The sequence below is a fragment of the Grammomys surdaster genome, unplaced genomic scaffold (genome assembly GCF_004785775.1).
Source record: "Grammomys surdaster isolate TR1022 unplaced genomic scaffold, NIH_TR_1.0 126313, whole genome shotgun sequence".
Classification (NCBI taxonomy): domain Eukaryota; kingdom Metazoa; phylum Chordata; class Mammalia; order Rodentia; family Muridae; genus Grammomys; species Grammomys surdaster.
Genome location: NW_021621113.1, coordinates 10,739,928 through 10,760,392, shown reverse-complemented (window position 1 = coordinate 10,760,392; position 20,465 = coordinate 10,739,928). Strand labels below are relative to the sequence as shown.

At 51.1% G+C, this 20,465-nt stretch overlaps 1 protein-coding gene across 3 annotated transcripts in view; it reads right to left on the bottom strand.

Annotated features, from left to right (window-relative positions):
* Positions 1-20,465, bottom strand: part of Ece1 (endothelin converting enzyme 1) — a 103,277-nt gene that overhangs the window by 38,818 nt on the left and 43,994 nt on the right. For 2 of the 3 annotated variants that reach the window (XM_028759969.1, XM_028759970.1), the window contains exons 2-4: positions 14,575-14,661; positions 7,382-7,523; positions 2,175-2,387 (exon numbers count right to left, since the gene is read on the bottom strand). In XM_028759969.1, coding sequence (XP_028615802.1) covers positions 2,175-2,387; positions 7,382-7,523; positions 14,575-14,661 — 442 coding nt within the window. Of the gene's footprint in view, positions 1-2,174; positions 2,388-7,381; positions 7,524-14,574; positions 14,662-14,800; positions 14,864-20,465 lie in introns of those variants that run through there. The other variant, XM_028759968.1, reaches the window with a different exon arrangement.

The following is a 20,465-nucleotide window of genomic DNA, read 5'->3' as shown; positions in this document are numbered from 1 at the left end:
AGAGCCAGGAATGAGAGAATACACGCTTTGAGACGCCATGGCTCTAGGTCTGAACTCCAGCTCCGCCATTTCCTGGGTCTCTGAGTGCCATCCATAACAAGCCTGTACCTCCATGGATGCATTGTGAGAATCAAATAAAAATCTCAGCATATTAGATACAGCAGTACCACCTTCCCTGATAACTGGCCCCATTACACTGAGACGTAAGATAGTCTATGTCTTTGCCTCCCTCTGAAGTCTCCCTGCATCCTTACCTGTGAGATTCCATGTTATGATAGGAGGATCCAAGGGCCTGGGAGGCCCCTCTGCCAGCATGCAGCTTGTGAGGGAGAGCACCACGCAGAATTCACATTCTCTGGGTACTGTGTTTCTCTGAACTGGGGCCAGGCCCCATGTTCAGCCCCCAAACCACTGCATGCAAGTCTACGCTCACAGTGATCTTCTATGCCAGACGGCACTGAGAGTCGGGTTTAACAGAGTTGGGAACTTGGTGTACAATAGATCCCTGGACAAGCAGCCAAGGTGGTCTGTAGGGGCCCTATTTGGCTTTAGAACTCTGCAGTGTGGCCCTGGTGCCAACAGGCCCTGCCGGTTACCCATGTCAAAGTCTTGATTGGTTTTTACTGCACAGAGCAGATCCCACCATCACCTTGACACAGAGAGACAGGGTAGATAGAAAGTCACAGCTCAGGACTGGAAGTCACTCCCTGTGAACCTGACAGCTTAGTGGGGAAACTAAGGCAAGCAGACTCAACTTGCCTCAGATGGGCTGAGGGGTCCTGCTGAGGAGCTGCAGGGGACTCTGGGGGAAAGGGTGGGTAAGTAGCCTAGCAACAGCCATGGTCTGAGGCTGGGTTGGAAAAGAAAGACAAGGTGTCCTTAACCCACTTGCAACTGAAGGACCTGGCTACCTAAAGAGCAGCTGGTAAAACAGAACCACTTCCTATCTCCTGAGACGACTTCATCGAGTAGAGGGGAACTGCCCTCTTGTAAGCAGCTGCTTCTGCGTCACTTACTCCTCAGTACGATGACAGACTTTTAAAAACCTGACAAGCTGGATGTGGGGCCTCACACCTGTAATCCCAGCACTTGGGGACAGAGGCAGAACTGCTTCAAGTTCAAGGAAGGGCAGGCTGGACTACACAGGGAGAGAGACCTTGTCTTGAAAAATCCAACCAGCTGCCAAGACAGAGTTGAGTATTCATGAATCTAAGTGGCATCAGCAACCAATGGATTGATAGGTTTTTCACTCTCTGGCCCTTGCCCAGGTCTGGGAGCCCCAGGAGGGCAGAGGGCAGCGGGAGAGAGAGCTGAGGGCAGCGGGAGAGGAAGCTGGGAAGGGTTTCACACATCACTGGTAAGGATGCAGGATGGGATCAGAGGAAGGCAAAATCACAGGTCAGTATGTGGGCGCTAGTACATGCTGGGACTCCTTCTGGGAGAGGAGACATTGGGTGGGCAGGATCTTAGATATTACCCAGGAATACAGCAGCAAGCAGGACAGACTTGGGAGTCTAAGTGTGAATTCCATGGTCAAAAGGACACTGAATAGTCTTTTTCACGGCTGATCAGCCGCAGCCCAGGTCCTATGGAGTAACAGATCTCTCTCTCTCCCTCTCTCTCTCTCTCTCTCTCTCTCTCTCTCTCTCTCTCTCTCTCTCTCTCTCTCCCCTCCCCCCTTTCTTTTTTTGAGACAGGATCTCATGAACCCTAGGTTAACTTTAAATTGAACTTTCAATCCTCCTGCCTCTACCTCCCGGTCCTGGGATTGTGCTGATACCTGGTTTTACTCGAGCTGGGGACTGAAGCTGTGGTCTTGTGCACGCCAGGCAAGCCGTCTACCAACTGAGCTATAACTTACCCTGCCCTCCGTGACACCACCACTGATCAACACGTACAGTCTGAGCTGGAGTGTCTGACCTCAATTTGTTTTACTCACAATACCACACACTCAGTCGGTGCCAGCCAGGAGCTAAGTGACCTGTGCCCTGAGAGCCAAGGCTTGAAGCTCTGTGTACGCTCTCAGTGACAACCGCCTCACACACGCTCTTCGGTGCTGCGAACTGTGGGTGCTACTGATCTCGCAAATGCAGAGACTAAAGCTCAGAGTTAACCAGTTCACTTGGGGTCTCACAGTAGGGGACGCCACCCTCTCCAACCCGTTTGTCACTTACCCAGCAGATGCTTGATGATGGCTTGGTTGTGTTCCCAGAGGTTGCTGAAGGTCCCCCAGCGTGAGTGGCCGTCGGGCACGGGGTTGGCCTTGATCCAGCCACCACAGGCGTAGCTGAAGAAGTCCTGGCAGGGGTCTACCGTGGGGTCCATGGAGTTTAGAATGGAGCTGGTCACTGAGACACAGGCCTCGGTCAGACATACCGGAGGTGTTCCTGAGGGTCAAGGACATGAGGCCAGTGAGAGGTGAGCAGTGCAGTGCCCAGGGGCCAATGCCTCACCTGGCCCTGACTTAGTTGGGTGGCTACTAGATCCCTCATGGGCACATGCTCAGTAGATTTAGAGTCTCTCGGGACACAGAACTTCTGTTAGCTGCATAAACTCTCCTCTGTGGTTTCAGAGAGTTCAAAACTAAACTGATTTTCTCTCAGTGACCTTTCCTCCATAACGACTCCCGATCCTGATGTCGACAATTCATTTTCCTGTCCGCACATTTATCTTTTCAATAAAAGCAACACTGAATGTTTTCCAGGGCCTGTCTGTCTGTCTGTCTGTCTGTCTATGTGTGTGTGTATGTGCATGAGAGAGAGAATTTTACAATGTGCATAGGCCACACGCATGTCACATGCATGCATGCATACACACATGTGCACACATATGCACAGACATACACAATGAGGGTGGAGACTATAGCTCAGTTAGTAGAGCCCTGGATTCAGTCCCTAGTACCACATAAGTCAGAGCACGGGGGCACAGGGTTGAAATGCTCACTTAGGAGGCAGAGGCAGGAAGATCAGAAGTTCAGAATCACCCTCAGCTATAAAGAGTTACAGGAAGGTACATGAGACCCTATCTCAAAACAGAAACAAAAACCCCCGAAACAAAGTCATTGTGCTATTGGCATCTGAATAGAAAAGAATCTTTTCCAAGTGCCACTTGGAAGGGAGCCAGGCCCTTGCACATGGCAGGCAAGTGCCCTCCCACTGAGTCACAGCCCACAGAGAGCCTTTCTGTGGCAGGGCTGACGGTGCCACTTACAGGAACACTTCATCAGATCTCCTTCATCAGAGTCACACATCCTGGTTTCTGGCCACCGGGAAGGCCAGAACCTTATGAGGGGAGAGAGAATGTTCGTGTGTTTGAAAAGGCCATTCACAGTTATGATAGAACTCCATATTTGGAGAGGAGAGGGGAAATAATGCCTATTGTTTTTACTCAGTAAGCTGCAGGAAGTCAAGTCTGACAAAATCTTGGCTGGAAACACCCACAAGACAGACAGTAAGGGGACCTGGGTTTGAAAACAACAGGAGGTAGTGGTGCATACCTTTAATCCCAGCAGTGCTAGGGAGGTAGAGGCAGGGGGATCTATGTGAGTTCTGTGATCTGCAGAGTGACTTCCAGGACAGCCAAGGCCACACAGAGAGACCCTGTCTTGAAACTCTACTGAAAAAAACCCCAACAAAACACCAACCCCCCAAAACAAAACAAAACAAAACAAAATAAAAAAACAAAAACCCCAACCCAACCACACCAAATTAAACCAAATATCCCTGACCCATCAGGAACTCAAAGTCTACGTGATTGACGAGTGAGTGGTTTGAGGGTCCCCATCTGACCAACTGAGAGTTTGTGGTCCCCTCGTCTAAGTTCCCTGCTCCTTGGAAACGTTCTCAGGCCCTCTCATATTCCTTCCTGTCTTGGGCATCTGCAGTCCTATCATGTGCTGTCACAGCTTCTCCCTGTCTAGTTTCCTACTAGAGGATGCACTTGTTTTCACACGTCCTTTCTCCAGAACTGTGCCTGGCATCCATTGCTGTTCAGTGGATGTTAGCGGAATGCGTAAATGTCCAACGGAATGACTGAGTGAAAGTGTCTTAGACCTGGTCACCTGCTAGAGAGGTAGGTGGCACACACCCCTCTGCTCTGGGACACACATGATCAGTCAAGAAGGCAGTATTTACTCATCCAATAGTATTTGCCTCAGTGTCGTCGAAGACACTTAATTCTTTAAAAACATGTAGTGTGTGTGTGTAGTGTGTGTGTGTGTGTGTATTATGTGACTGTGTGATTGTGTGCCACACAATCTACTGGAGTCAGTGCTCTCTTCCTTTGTTCCTTTCTACCCTGCAGGTTCCGGGGCTAGAACTCAGGTCATCAGGCTTAACAGCAAGCACCTTATCCATTTATCCATCCATCTGACCCTTAAGATGCTTTAAAATACTTCGCAGAACAGGGATAGGGAAAGGGGTTAAGTCAGTAACCCCAGAACCCATATACAAATGCCAGGCATACACTTGTAATCCCAGGGATGGGGAGGTGGAGACAGGAGGACCCCTGGACTTGCTAGTGAGCTGGCCGAGCATCATAGTTGAGTTCCAGGCCAGTGAGACACACCATCATAATGGCGGTGGAGGTGAACCACATTGCTGAGGATGATGACATCCAAGGGCTACCCTCCGGCCTGTTCACATGCACATGAGTGTACATTCACCAAAACAAAAACTTCCAGCTAGAAAGTCGGCTCAGTGGTTAAGAGCACTGCTCTTCCATAGGATCTGGGTTCAATCCCCAGCATCCACATGGTGGCTCACAACCATCTGCAACTCTAGATCCTAAATTCCAGTATCTTCTTCTGACCTCTGCAGATACCAAGCATGTATGAGGTTCACAAACGCGCGGGCAAAATGCTCATACAGATAAATAAAACAAATAGATTTTTAAAAAAGTGTTAAAAACAAACAAAACAAACAAACAAACAAATAAACCTTCCCGGAAGAACTCCGTGTTACTTTTGCTGCTGTCTGGAGAGCAGCTGCAAGCCTCTGGAAAGGAGGCCCAAGCAGGGAGGTAGGTCAGAAAGGCCTCCAGGGCCCAGACACTGCTTAGAGGTGGGTCTTCCAGAACTGTCTGAGGAGCTGCTTTGCCTGGCCTGGTGTTTACTCAGATGCGGCCAATGTTAGGGCCTGCTGACGCATAATAAGCTTCTGCCAAGACCCAGGCGGCGGCTGCTTTCTCAGGTGGTACATGGGTCACCTGATCCTTAGCCCAGCTCCATCCTAGGGCAAGAAGGCCATTGTGCTCCCAGGTCTGGACTTGGAGGCAGGGAGAGGAATGGGCCAGAGGCAGACACTGGAATCTGCCCCTTTGAGTCCCACTTGGCAGTAACAACTGCTGTTTGAGATCTGGGGATCAAACTCACGTTGTCAGGCTTGGTGGCAAGTACCTTTATCCACTGAGCCATCCTGTCAGCCCCACCACGCGTTTTATTTAGGAGCTGTCCTTTGGGAACACCCTTGCGTCCTGGAGAAGCGTGTTAGGGTTCTTAAGGGGAGTCCCAGAGCAGCCTGCTCTGAACCCAGGGCCAAGAGTTGGGCAGACAGTTCTGGGCCTACCCTGCCTAGCAGGATGCTCTAACTGAAGCTGACTCAGGATGGGGATAGCTGTAGGAAGAGAATGCTTTGTTATGCTTTGTTGATGAAGTGGACAGGTACACACAATCATATATACACCTCCACAGTCTCACACACACACACTCATGCATGCACACACTCACGTGCACACACAGACACACAGGCTTGGTAGAGAAAGGCTGTTTCCAACTCCACTGTTCTTTATACACCTTTGATTACCTAGCCATTTACTCAGCTTCTACACACCCATGGCATTCAGGCACAATGCTGGACACAGGGTTAAAGGCCCAGAAATAAGTATGTAATCAGTAAAGAATGAATCCAGCACCGCTGAGCCAGGCACACATGGAAAAGCGTCTCTATAAACCCTTAGTTAGTTATTTAAATAATCAAGCAATTATTTCTTAAGCACCTTGTAGATACTTAAGCCAGTCACATAGGAAAAAGCAATCATGAATTGTTTGAATAAATGAATGAATAAATGACTAAGTGTCCCATACAGGAAGGGCATATGAATGAAGTCCCAGCCCTCTATTTAGGGACCTAAAATGTCCCCCATCCCATTTCAGGATGGCTGCCCTCAACCAACTTCACAGTGGAGAAGGCTCAATACAGCCATTGTGCCGGGGTGACTGCCAGCTGGTGGGTGGGACCACCTCCTTAGGTTTCTCTGATTGATAAGAAAGTAGCCAGTTGTGGGCAGGAGACCAGGAGACCCTGGACTTGATTTGAACTTGGATCTATTCTTCCAAAATCCATTCTTCTTGTGACCCCAGCATGATAGTGGGGTCAGAGGAACCCATCAGAACAGAGTCAGAGGGGCCAATAAATGAAGGAAGGTTAGAGGGACCCACCATGACAACAGGGCCAGAAGACCCATCACAACAGGTCAGACGGAGCCATTATGTGACCGTCCGGTGTGGAGGAGAGCCATGCATGCAACAGAAACACACAAAGGCTCCAGGGCATGAAGGGCAGTCCTTCCAGGGTACTGATATGCCCTGGAAGTGAACCTGTAACAAAAAGCTGGGGCCACTGCTCTGGATTCTTCTAACACTTGGAAACCTGTGAACAAATGCAACCTCTGCACTCAATCCCCCTGGTTTGCAGCTTGGGGTGAGTCGGTCTCAGAGGCTCTGGCACACGTCACAGGGCCCCAGCACACGTCACAGGGCCTCAGCACACGTCACAGGGCTCCAGGGAGGAGGAAATAAGTTGCGTGTGTGAGGAGAGGTCCACGGGAAGTGCCCAGTAAAGGGAAGCCATCACTGCTGTACTCCTGAGATTAGGGAAGGCAGGTGGCCATGCCTTCGCAGTAACAGAGCCAAAGTTAACTGAAGAGGAACTTGGAGCCACCAGATATATAGGTCATTAGAGTTACCCCTCAACTGGGCACTTTCCCCCACATTCAGAGTAAAAAAAAAAAAGTCAGTTCTGGAAATTAAGTGGTTTCTCTAACGATTAAGCTGCTGAGACAGTCTAACATAGCCTAGGAAAGGCTTTGCTCTCACCAAGTAGTCCAGGCTAGCCTTGAAATCCTCATCCTCCTGCCTCAGCCTACCAGAATATTGAGGTTATAGGCTTGAGCCATTGCACCCAAATTTGTCCTCCTGATTTCAAAACATTTTTACATCACTCATTCTACCATCCCATCTGTCTGGACCCTGGGCCCCTGAGGCATCTCTCTCTTTGGCTTTGGAGGCCAATCCTTGCTTGAACAAGGACCCCTGCCTCTTGCACAGAGAGACAGAGGACAAATAATCACAGTTAAGCTTATCCCAAATCACAGATACACCTACTTGTCCGGTACTGGATGCCCAGGGCTGCCAGGCAGGCCACCAGCCCCGCTGCCAGCAGCGCCACCAGCACCACCAGACGCTTCTCCACCGAGGTCCGAGCTGCCCAGCACCTCTGGCCGCTCCGGGGGCTGCGGAAGTTCACCTGCACAGAAGAAGCCAACAGGGGCAGCGATACCATGAAACCAGGGCTCCTCTTCCCCAAGAAGGAGGAGCTCCGCTGCAGGCCCAGACCCTGGGGAGGCATCAGGCTACCCATCTGTCTCAGGGGTGGTCCAGTTCCCACAGAATTTGCTCTAATCCAGGAAAGGAACCACCTCCCTGGCCAGTAGCTTCAATTTTCTCTCATCAGAGCTGGCAGCTCAGCTCAGGCGGGGTTGTGTTTTCTGTGTCATTTGATACCAGTAGAAGAAGAAACAAAACAAAACAAAACAAACCCCCAAACCTACAGCTTCCTACAGCTTCTCTATTTCTCCAGTAAGGAGCTTAAAAAAAAAAAAAAGAACAGGATGTTTGGACTTGAAGGCCCTCAGAGGGCGGCCAGCTGGGCCCTCCTCTGAGCCCCAGGATCTACAGAGCCAGAGACAAGCAAGATAGGATCACAGCTCCTGCCTGCTCTCTGCAAGTGGGGACAACTCAGTCCATTTGGTCGTTCTAATCCTGTCAGGACTGCCTCTCTGCCTCTCTTTTAACAAACGACGAACCGAGGTTCCCTGGTCACTCTCCTCATAGCTGAGTGGGTAGGACTGAGATAGGAAGTAGATTCTAGAGCCCACCAGTGGGTGAGACATGGGTCTTAGGAGATGGTCAGGGAAGACAAGAGGAGAAATAACAGCTCCGTTCACGCAGGTCCTCTAAGAGGGGAAAATGTACCAGGCCCCTGTAGTCTGGCTAAACAGGAAAGAAAGCACAATGAGGGGAAACGGAGGGTGTGGCAGGTCCTTGGGGGCAGGGGACCAGAGGGGACAGGCTTGTACCCAGGACCCTCGGCTCATGCCTTTCACACCCAAAGCCAGCACGGAGGTGGGGTTGTGGGAAGCCCATTCTGTTCCAAGAGGTACTCCCTGCAAAAGGCAGGAGGGGCACAGGACAGGAAGAGCCTCCAGAAGGGGGGGCTGTTCAGTGATGTCACCCTGTACAAACATCTGGGTACCAACTCAAGGGGGAGAAAATGGATTCCTTGGCTTTCAACTGCTTACAGCCAGGAGAGAAGGCAGATAATGAACAGATGGGCGGACAGGAAAGGCTTCCTGGAGCGGGTGATGTCTGGGTTGGGTGTAGACAAACAAAAGAGGGAATGGGTACCAGGCATAGCTCTGAGAAAGAACAGGAAATTCGTCCAAAGGACTGGAAGAGCCGTCACTGCCCTTCCAGTGGATGAGGACGAAGGAGCAAGAAGAGGAAGGAAAGGAGTCCTTGAGAGGTTCCCAGCATTCCAAGGGACCTAGGGATGCCCAATTCTGTCTCGCCAAATCCCCACACAGATGTGCAGAGGGTGCCCCCAGAGCAGGTCAGAGCCCAGAAGGCATCTTACAACTGGCCCATGAGATCTGAGATGGGTTACCCTGCAGAAGGGCCATCCTGGCGTATGTCCTGGGTGTGAAAAGGGAAAGTGGAACACGAGAAGGATCTAAAACTGAGAAAAGGATGCTGAGAACTGGAGACATTCTGTGACTGCCCAGGAGGTGTGCACCCCACGGTGATAGCCAGATGGTGGTGGGGTATGCCTGAGGAAATCCCCTCAGCTTTCTTAAACAGGAAGAAGTAGGTTTCTAACCAAGGGACTCTCACCTGTTCAGAGACAGCCTGGAACATGTGTTCCCATAGACACACCATTTGGCCATCAATTATTTTACTCAAGTTTACCTCAGATTTTGGCATACAGAGAGGCCCCAAAGGCCTTCAGCCAGATGCAGCCTTGCTGGGGACATTGACATCAGTGTCCCTTCACATGGCTGTCCTCTCCAGGACTTGTCCCAGTCTTTCTCTTCCACCTGTGGCCTCTCTGGCCGACCGGTACAGCTCAGTTAGCAGAGCCATGGAGACCCTGGTTTAAGAGGCTTCCTTTGCCTGAGGGAGCTCTAGAGAGCAGCTGGGACAGACTGTTCAGCTTTGGGAAAAGCAGGGAAATGCCACTTCATTGGGACACTGAAGTGCTGTGGTGAGGGGGACAGGGAGACAGCCAGGTGCAAAGACATCAAGGAGGTAAAGGAGAAGAAAGAGACAGCAGACAAAAGGAATCCGGAAGGAAACAAATGACTAGCAACTTATACATGTTTGACAGCTGACTTTTTTTTTTTTTTTTCCGCTAGGCAACCATTTGTTCTATTTCGTTGATTGGCAAGGGAAGCTCCCAAGACTGGGTTCTTGTGTGAGCTCCAGAGGAGGCACAGCTAGTGGGAGCTTGTGGGACAGAAGTGACAGAGCACAATGAGGCAAGCATCTCTCCAGATTGCACAGGTCATGTCTGTGAGGCTCCGCTGCCCCCAGAGAGAAAACAGCCAGGCTGGGACATCACTGTTCCATGTCAAACTAAGTGTTGAATCTAAACAGATGGCTTCCACTGTGGATTAATTTAGAATTAAGTCAGAATGGAATTAAAAAGTCTCAGTTCCCAGTAAGAACTGAAAATGAGATTTGAAAATAGTATCATTACCCTTTGCTGTGTTCCCCGTTTGACTTTCATTGTTGGGCCGAGCACTTCTGGACAGACCTTGCCTCTGAGGGCAGAGGGAATTAGGAGCAGCTCCTGGGGGCAGGTATTACCTCAGGCATCCTTTGGGCTGGGACCAGAGGAAGCTGGGCAAATCCCAGTACTGTGGATGGGTCTAGGTGCTATCAGGGTACCATTCTGTCCCTTTTCCCTGAGCCTGCCCCCCAATACCTGGGCCCTGGGGAGGATCCCATGAAATGAGGTGACGAGAAAATGTGTGTTATCATGCTTTCTTTTAGAAATGAGAGCATGTCAGCCATAGGAGACCAGGCTGTGGCCGCTTGGAGGGCAGTAGGAGGCTTAGCGGCAAGTAGCCTAATCCATCTTGAGAGGTGATTAGGAAGTGGCTGTTGGCCAAGGTACAGAGTTGATACCTCAAAGACAGAGTTAAAGTCACTTTGGACTCTCAGTCCGCTGGCAGGCTTAGGGCTATTTGACATTGTGAGGTAGAGTCAGAAAGAGAGGAGGGGTAAAGGGATGGGAGGTAGGGGGTAAGACAAGGATGCCCTCAGAGGGGAGGGATGAGGAACAGGAAGAGGGATGGAACTAGAGACAACAGCAGAAAGGGAGAGACAGAGTAGGAGGGGAAAAGCAGAGGTGTCTAGCCTTGGCGTTCCCAGGGTTTGCAGAGCACCGAAACAAAGTCCATTATAAGAAGGGATAAATATTCGGTTACAGAAGTGAGTGCCTGGCTCACCTAGGCTTACACCAAAAACAAGTTCTGCAGGTGAGGAGGGGTGCCTGCCCCAGAGCCCAGGAGAAGAGCCAGCAGCTTAGGGGTGGAAAGCAGGCTAGGCAAGCTTTCAGAGTCTAAGGGCCCCCAGCAGCCTGGCTTCATGGGGTAGCAAACAGGGGTTGTCCGCCAAAGCTCTGGCGGAGATCCCACCCCTTACAGCCCAGAGGCCCAGCCATCACGATGACTCTCTGCCTCAGGCTCAGCTTTTCAGAGCAGGCAGAGCGTGACAGCTCAGCCTCGCAGGGGGCCCCTGCCTCCATGGGGGTGCCATTTTGGGCAAGTTCCTTCCAGCAAAGTTTCCATGAGGTAGACTTCTGGCTGAGACTACTGAGGTGAGCCCTGAGTAGATGATGCTGTCCCAAATGTCCGAGTCCTACCTGCCACCTGTTCCTCCATGCCTGACCTTGAGGGGACCGTGACAACCTTTAAGAGGGATCATAGTCTCAGGAAATGTCTGGCTTCCCAAAGGAATAGCCATCTCTCCAGCATGGAGGACAGGCGATCAGCCAGTTCCTGAGGTGTGCAGAGGCAGCCCCCCGCCTGTCTCCCGACTCTAAATACTAGGAAGCTGGAGTGAAGTCCCCAGGTGTGAGTGACCGTTTCAGATACACCACAACTGATGTACAGAGCTGACGCTCTCACCCACAAGGGGAAGCTGTTTAAAAGTCTTAGGAAGGTTCGTCCTTCAAACCACTCTCCAAAGAAAGTGCTATGCAGAGGGTGGGAAGGTGAGGGTCTCAGATTTTTGTACTCAGTTTTTCCTGCTGCTTAATTTCCCCCCCCCTGAAGTAACCGGATGTATTTAGTAGACAGCTGGGCCAGGCTTCCAGGCTGGCTGCAGGCGTAATCTTCAGTATTTCTCTCAAGCTCCTGCAGTTGGTGTGTGTTTCTTCTATCCACTGTGTCTGTGCATATCTGTCTGGGTATGTGTGTCCATGTGTCTTTCTGTGTGTGTGTGTCTGTCTCTCTGTGTATACAGAGAGAAGGGCAGGGAGGAAGGGAGGATACCAGGCAGCTGGTATCTATAAAGCAGAGCTTTGGAGGGAAAATACTATTATACCTGGGGCATCACTGAGGTGTTAGGCACAGTAAGAGTCTGTAACAGGTAAGTCCATTTTCAGAGCATCAGACGGACCCCCCCCCCTTTTTTTCAAATTATTATTGGTTCATCTGAATCTTAGCAGCGGCCTGAGAGGTGGGCCAACAACAATAATACATCTTGTTAAGAAGGCTATGTGAGTGACGTGCTTGGGGTCTCAAAAGCTCCTGACATACGGACAGGGCTGGACAGCTTTAACTGTGTGCTTAGAGGGCTGGGGCACGGAGCTCAGCAAACAGTGAGCCCTGGGTTTAGTCCTCAGCACTGCAGACCACAGAGTACGCATGCCAGGAACCTGAGGGTGGGAGGCAGAAGAGGGATCAGAAGTTCAAGACCATCCTGGGCACACAGTAAGTTCACGGCTTGCCTAAGCTACATGAGACCCTGCCTCAAACAAAACAACAACAACAATAAAACAAAAATGTGACAAAATACAAACATACAGGCCAGGTGTGGTGGTGTGACTGGGACAAAAGTGGGGGGATTTCAAGGCAAAGGCTGGCCTGACTTATAGAGTTGAGAGTCTTGTCTCAAAAAAATGAAAAGTGTGTGCATATGTGTGTGTGTGTGTATACGTGTGTGTATATGTGTGTATGTGTGTGTATATGTGTGTGTGTGTATACAAGGGAGAAGCTGGGAGAGCTCATGCTAGGGAAGGGGCCCGAGTTAGACACATCCCCCCAAAATATATATACACACATAGATATGTATTTATATACACATACATATATGTATATGCACACACTCAAATATAAAATACTAGAAGTTATTATTTCTAAGTGGAATTAGTTTCTTTTTAAAGCCTCTTTGTAAGTGTGTGCGTGTGTATGTATGTGTATACATGTGTATATGTGTGTACATGTGTGTATGTGCATATATGTGTGTGTATGTGTGTGTATGTGTGTGTGTGTATGTGTGTGTTGTCAGAGAACTATATCCAGGGCCTAGAGTGTGCTAGTTGTAGTCCCAATTCTTTAACCCCCCCCCCCCTTTTTTACACTTGTCCTTTCTTAATTGGTAAATGAACATGTAAAACATTTATACTGGATAAAGACCCAAAAAACTTAAGCATTAAACTATGAGAGAACTCTACTTCATAATATAGACAGATCTGGTGTACATACCTGTAATCTTGGCACCGGGAGGCTAAAGTAGGAAGGCCTGGACCTGGGAGGGAGCCTGGGCTATAATGGGGAGTGGGGGGATGGGAGGGAGGGGAGGGGAATACAGGAGATGGTGGCTCTTAGCTTTTAGCAGAGCAAGCACTAGCTAGCTTGTGTTTACTCTGGGGAAGTCATGGAGGCAAGACCTGCAGGGCACCTACAGAAATGCCCCCAAATTCTCATCAACCTTCTTGCATTTTCTTCATGGAAATCAGAAAATACACCTAGACAGGAAGCTTGCTGTGGGGACACCAAGACTGAATGAGGTTCACCCCACACAAGGATCCTTCATCCCCTTCCTGTGTCTCAGCTTTGGCCCCTGTGGTATAGCTACCACGTGGCTACCAGTCCTTTCCTCATGGATCACAAAACAGTGGCACTGGTCACTCCATTTCCCTTACCCTACCTTGCAGAAAAGGCCTGAAAGGAGATTCTTCAGAGGCGGGGGAGGGAGGAGAGGGGAGGAGATCTGTGCTCTGGGGGATGTTGCAGGGAGTGAGCAAATCCCAGAGAGTGACTCGGGGCACTTGGGAGAAGGCACTGAATCCCAGGCTCTTACATCACTAACCAGAGGAGCCCGAGATTAGAATTCCATCATCCCACACCTGTGCCTGACAGGCGCTGGGCCTGGCACACTGAGGCTTCACTCCTGTGCACAGCCTTGAGATAAGTTTTGAGTAGGTGTCCTTCACAAAGTACCCAAGACTCTTTCCTCTCTGGCCCACCTTTGGCAGAGACAGCAGAAATCCTCTTGGTCCTGGCTCTCTCCTGGATGGCTTCTCAGGAGCTGGGTCACACAACTGCCCTGGGTGTCCCTATTCAAAACCCGGCTTACCCACCCATGTCGAAACCTTACCCAAGTTCTGGCTTGGCCAGAAAGCTCTGCTCCAGGCAGAGGAGAGGAGAAAGTCTGGGCACACCCCACCTACCTCACCTACACCCCCGTCAAGCCAGAGACTTGATGTCACGTCAAGTCTCTGGAGATTCATTCCCACAGGGGCAGACCCTAAAGGGAAGGAACTAGGCTTCCGGAGTAAGCTGGCAAAGGACACAGAGAGAAGACAGAAGGCCACCCCTACCCCACCCCCCTGTTAACTGAGGTAGTCAGAAAGAAGAGAGAGAAATAAAGGGGTAATGTTTCATAGTTAGGACTTAAGGGCGACCGGGCCCGCCAAGCTGACGCTGGGATAGCTTTTAGACTGTTGGTGCTGGGGGCTGGGTCCCTATAACCTCGGAGAGTCCTCCCCATCATCACTACCACCGTCCTAGGCTGTTCCGTGAAAAGTTCAGGGCAGGAGAGTTCAGGGCTTCAACTCTGCCTCTGAGTTGTGGCCCAGATCTCCGGATGGATGGGGCTCAAAGTGGGATGGAAGCCAGCCTCAGAACACAGCTACACAGGAAGGGGTCCTCCGGGACACAGAGCTGCTGGGTGCACGACCCATCTCCTTCCCCTACGGACTGATGCGGGAAGACGGAAGTTCCTACCTGTAAGCCATTGGGGTACACATCGCCCTCGGAGAGTGAGTCCACCAGATCCTCTTCGTCCAGCGTGGCCCGCTTGTAGGTTGACATCTGCAATGCCAAATGCAGCACGGACTCCCTCAGCGTCTCCATTGCCCAAATGGGGAAGCCGGGCCCCGGCGCCCCGCCCCGGCCACCCGAGATCAGCCCACGGATGGTTGGCCCTCCCCGCGCGCCACGCCCGCCTCACCCCCAGAGCGGCCAGAGCGGCGGCCAGCGGCGGCCACATGGTCCGCATGCTGCACCCCGCGATGCCCAGTCTGGGTCGGGTCCCCTCGAGCTCCTGTCTCCACGCGCCCGGCTGCTGGGGGCGGGTCCCGCTGGGAGGTGGGCGTGGCTGCTGGACACGTGCCTCTCCTAGGCCTTCCGCGAGAGTTGGGGTGGGGTGGACTAGCTGGCAGGGCCCAGCCTCCTAGAGGTTTCTTTCACAATGAGGTCCCCAATGGCACAGATCAAAAAGAGTCAAGGTCACCAAAGCCTAGCTGAATCAAGACAAATTCCTTCGCCATCAGCTGAGACACGGGGTCTGCCATCGAGCTAGAAAGGCTAGCGGGGGGGGGGGGGGGGAAGTAGAGCCAGGAATCCCCCCACATCTCTGTTCCTTTTCTCTCTGATTCTGGAGTTTAAAAGCCAGAGTTCTGAATGAAGTTCACACAGTTCCTAAGAAAGTCCTCTGACATGCCGAAAACTGCTGAGTGAATTTGGAGGTCTGCCACCCTCCCTCAAAGGAGGTGGCCCTCCCATACACACCAAGAATCTTTGCTTCCTGGGCCAGCCAGATGGCTTAGCCAGTAAATTGCTTGCAGTTACATCCGACCATCTGAGTGCATCTCCAGGATCCAAAGGAGAGAACCAAGTCCCACAGGTTGAGCTTTGCCCTCGACACGGGTTTTGCACATACACTCGGGGACATGCACACACAAAAATAATGATCTGTCGGGCGGTGGTGGCGCACACCTTTAATCCCAGCACTTGGGAGGCAGAGGCAGGTGGATTTCTGAGTTTGAGGCCAGGCTGGTCTACAGAGTGAGTTCCAGGACAGCCAGGGCTACACAGAGAAACCCTGTCTTGAAAAAAACCAAAAACCAAAAAACAAAAACCAAACCAAACCAAACCAAAACGATCTAAGTTCTGGCGAAAAGAGGGGAGGGCATGGTGGTGCACACCTTTCATCCCAGCAGAACCTGGAGACAGAGATATGCAGCTCTCAGAGTTCAAGGCCAGTCTGGTCTACATACTGAAATCTTAAGAAAAAACAAAAAACAAACAAAAAAGCCCCCAAACCAAAGTGTGGGGGTGGGGGAGGGTGGAAACCTTTGCTTTGGGCTGTGCTGGGGAATGTGGCTCAGAGGTGGCACACTCCCTCAGTTTCATCCCCAATATAACAAAAGCATATAAAACCTGATAGCTTTGGAGCAGATCAAAAGTCATGTTAATTAAAACATACTTTAAAAGAACCCAGGTAGGCGAAGTCAGGTCTCAGGAGTACAGAACTTTCTTTAAGTGTCCCCTCCCTTGCCAGGGGCATCTCCTGTGACCACCATTCAGTGGTCTCTGACGGGGACGATTCACCAGACACCCCCCCTCCCACTTCAGGATCCCAAAGGTTTCCCAAAAGGTACCCACCACTTCTAACAAGTCACTCAAACACTTTCAGCTTTCCGAAGAGACAATTCTTTTCTCTTTTTCAGGCTTTAAAAAAATGTGTATATTTGCCTGTCTGTCTGTCTGTCTGACTAGGTACCACATGCATGTCTGGTGCCAGTGGATATTGTAATAGGGGACTGGATCCCTTGGAAGTGGAGTTGGGGATGGTTGTGAGTCACCATGTGGGCGCTGGGAACGTAACCTAGGTTGTCCAGAGGAGCAGGCTGTGCTCTAACCACTGGACCATCCTGCTAAAGCACCATTTCTGTTCAGTCCCAACTTGGTTCTTACTGTTGGGCATATATTCGAGAGAACCAGTGTGGAGGGAGGGGTGAGATGGTTGTCCAAGGCAGGGGGAGTTGCCATCGAGGAAAGTGTGGGGGGGGGGGCCCCCCCATTCCTACACTTTATGGGCCAGCATGATGGCTTGCTATCAGAGCTTGCCATCAAATCCGACCACTTGAGTTCATCCGGAACCCTCCCTCAGACAGCCCACTCGACTACCATTGCCAACCATACACTCTAAATGAAATTTTCATCACAGGACCCTTGCTTCGAAGGCGTCTATGTTCTCCAGCCTTTTGCCAGGCTCAGGGCTGCCCATCTCTGACCATCCCCTTCAGCTGCACCCCACCAAGGCCCCAGATCTCTCCCTGGGCTTCCCCGTTCCGATCTGCAGATACCTAAGCTGCTCATTCTCAGCCAAGTCCTTTGTAGCTGCTCCCTCCCTCTATCTGGAACATTCTTTTCTAATCTTTGCTCCTCCCACAGCCAGCCTGACTCTCAGGTCAAATGCCACCTGCTTAAATGTTCAAATCACCTTAAGTAGCTCCCGGCATTCTCCTACAGTAGCCTTTTACTTCCTTATAGTGCTCATTGTCTGCTGTGGTTGGTTTCGTTGTGGGGAGGGCTGGGTTTTATCATGTAGCCCAGGCGAGCCTGCAACTCACAATCCTCCTGCCTCCACCACCCACAGGAATGGCAAGTGTGCACCTCCACACACATCCACAGCACTCAGTTAATATTTTCCATGTTTACTGCTCGGCGTTCTCTCTCCCTCTCCCCTGAAAACCACGAGCTTTTTCTACAGCAGCTGGGCCCTCGTGGGAGATGCCCCATCACCCAGCTCGGAGTAGGTGTTCAACAACAGTTCTTAAGCCGAACGACGGAGCCAGTAGTGGCGAGGCGTTAAAGTGCCTTCAAGTTCTCGTGAAAAATCTGGTGTCTAACAAAATGCCTATGGGGAACACAGAGACACACCCAAGGGACACGGGTTCTGGGGGAAATCGAGCTGTGTGGGTAATAGATCTTCTTAAAGACTTATTGATTGGGGGGCTGCAGCGATGGCTCAGTGGCTCACTTGCTGCTCTTGCAGGGGATCCAGGTTCAGTTCTGTAACTCCAGTTCCAGAGGATCAGATACCCTCTTCTGGCCACAACAGGTACTGCACACATGTGGTACATGTTACTTGGAGACAACATAGAATAAACATTTTTAAAAAGATTTATTTATTGCTAGTTTGGTGGTAGCAGTGGCACATGCCTTTACTCTCAGCACTTGGGAGGCAGAGGCAGGCAGATCTCTGAGTTGAAGGTCAGCCTGGTCTACAGAGTGAGTTCCAGGATAGCCAGAGATACACAGAGAAACCATGTCTGGGGTGGGGGATTTGGTGGGGGGAAAATTTGTTAGTCTAATATATGTACATAGGTATTTTGTTTATATACATGCATGTATACCAAATGAATAACTGGTGTCCATTGAAGGCGGAAGAGGGCATTGGATCTTCTGGAACTAGAATTACAGACAGGAGGGTGCTGGGAACTGAACCCTGGTCCTCTGCAAGAGCAGCCAGTGCTCTTAACCACTGAGCCATCTCTCCAGCTCCACCTCTGGGGGTAGAGGGCAGAGTTAACCAAATTCCTGAATCTTATGGCCCTCTCCCCACTGGGCGGAGGAGTGTCTACTACATCATTCCAGGGGAGAAAGACATCTAAGGGTTTTCTAAAACAAGAGATTAGGCTACATTGACAGGTGCTAATCAATCACCAGAGGAAGAGTTTTGGTTCCCCCAGCACCTCCCCTGGGACCTAGGAGGGCCAGGGAAGCGACGACTTCTATTTCCCACCCTCTCCTCTCCGCCTGGTACCTTTTCTTTTTTGAGAGTTTTCGTGGCCCCCTCTTACACAGAATGAAACCAGAACTATGGGAAGCAGCTCGTGGGCAGGTTAAACAATGGCTCCTCCCACACTTCCAGTTCATTTTAGAGACCTCCCTTTCTGAGAAACCTCCTGACCACTGACAGCATCTGTGCCCCCACCCCCACCCCATGTGTCCCTCCAGACTCCTCCCCACGCCACCTCCCTAGACCAGGCATCTCTTCAGATAGGGGTGCTCTGAAAACCAAGCCTGCTCTGCTTCCTCAAGGCCCCAGCCTGGGGCTGCAGCCTCTAGATGTCTGAGCAAAGGTGGAAACGGGTAGGTGGACAACCACATGCCACCCATCCCACTACGGCTGTTAGTGGCTGGCTGACATAGCAGCCCAGGTACCTCTCAAGCAAAATAAACATTTTTCAGGCCACAAAAGCTCTGCCCCATTCCTGCCACCTGGGCTAGCCCAGCAGATGTGTCTTCTATAGACAGAGAAAGGGGAGGTGGTAAGCGGACCCTACACCTACTGGGTGTCACCTAAGATGTGTCTCTCTTGTCTCAGAGCACTTCAGCTCTCTCAGCCAACACTCTTATCTGCACTTCACAAATAGATGACGGAGGCTGAGGGAGGATTCACCCCTCCAGTGCCCTGGCTGGACCCTGAGGTAGCTGGGATATGAGCTTTTCTACTGACCTGCAAACCAACCCATATTGGCTTCAGTAGGCTGTCCCCACCCAAGGAGGCCAGGCCACACAGCAAGTTAGTCAGGACCAGAGTCAGGTCGCAAGCCTGGGTCCTGGATACCAGGGCCTGTGTTCTTTATGGCAGGCACAACTACTTCTGGTTTGGACTTCATGGAGATGCCCTGAGAAGATTAGACCCTGGGCTGGTGGAACAGCCAGGGCCTGTTTTAATGGCCTCATTTGGGGTTATATGGGTACCACGCCCTGCCTGAGCTTCAGGAAAGCAGAACTGCTTTGTGGGGAGCCTCTTCCCTCCCCCCGAAATCTGCGCTGCATCTGGGCCTGGAGCTCACAGGAGGGCTTAGCTACTCCCTGTAGAATGTGGGTCCTGGGTCCCCGATGTCCAGCTGTACCGGGACAGTGACGAGAACCAGATGAGATGGTGGCAAATCTGGAAACTGTGGTAGCCATTGTGGATCTGGGATGAGCACAAGCAAGACACCAAGATGCTCCCATGTTTCAGCCGACAAGGGCCTGTGGCCTGGTGGTACCCAGGGTCCCATGGGTCCCAACAGCTTCAGTCACTCATCTGACTCTTGTGGTCGGTTTGCCCAAGGCAGAGGATCTGTGGGAATCTTGGAGCATGTCAGAGGCGACAAAGAGAGCAGAGTTTCCAGCCTGGGCTGGGGAGCCACGCCCTGAACTGTTTTCACATTCTGTTTCTTCTAAGTCCCCACTGCTCCGGGGGCGGGGGCCACCCTCGTGGCCAAGTGCTCATCATTTATTTCTGCCAGCAACAGGCTGGGATCTGTGAGATGCTACGTGTCACCCGGGACACATTCATTCAACAGGCGTGAAGACGGAGCCTGCCAAAGCTCACTTCAAACCTCAATCCCCAGCCCCGCTCGGCCACCTTCTAGCTGTGTGACAGTGGTCAAGAGACTCCTTCTCTATGCCTCAGTTGTATCATTTGGGGAACTGGGTAATTAACAGACCCCCCACACACACACACACACAGGACCAGAACCCCCCCACACACACAGGAGTGTTATGATACATAATGAGGTAATAGATCAGGTGCTTAGATCAGGGCCGGCTTAGAGCAGGTGCCTGTGTTATTCGTATTGTTATTCTATAGTATGTGCGTGTGTGCGTGTGTCCGTGTGTGTGTCTTCATGTGTGCGCACTGCGCCTGTGTCACCAGGCACATACTCTGTTTCAAGCAAAACAATAAACAAATGTTACTGACAGAGGCTAACAATAGAGCTCAGTATAGAGTACCTGCCTTGCATGCCAAGGCCGATGATGATGATGATAATAATAACAACAATAACAATAATAATAATATATGATAAGCCACCCCCAAGTCGCTGACT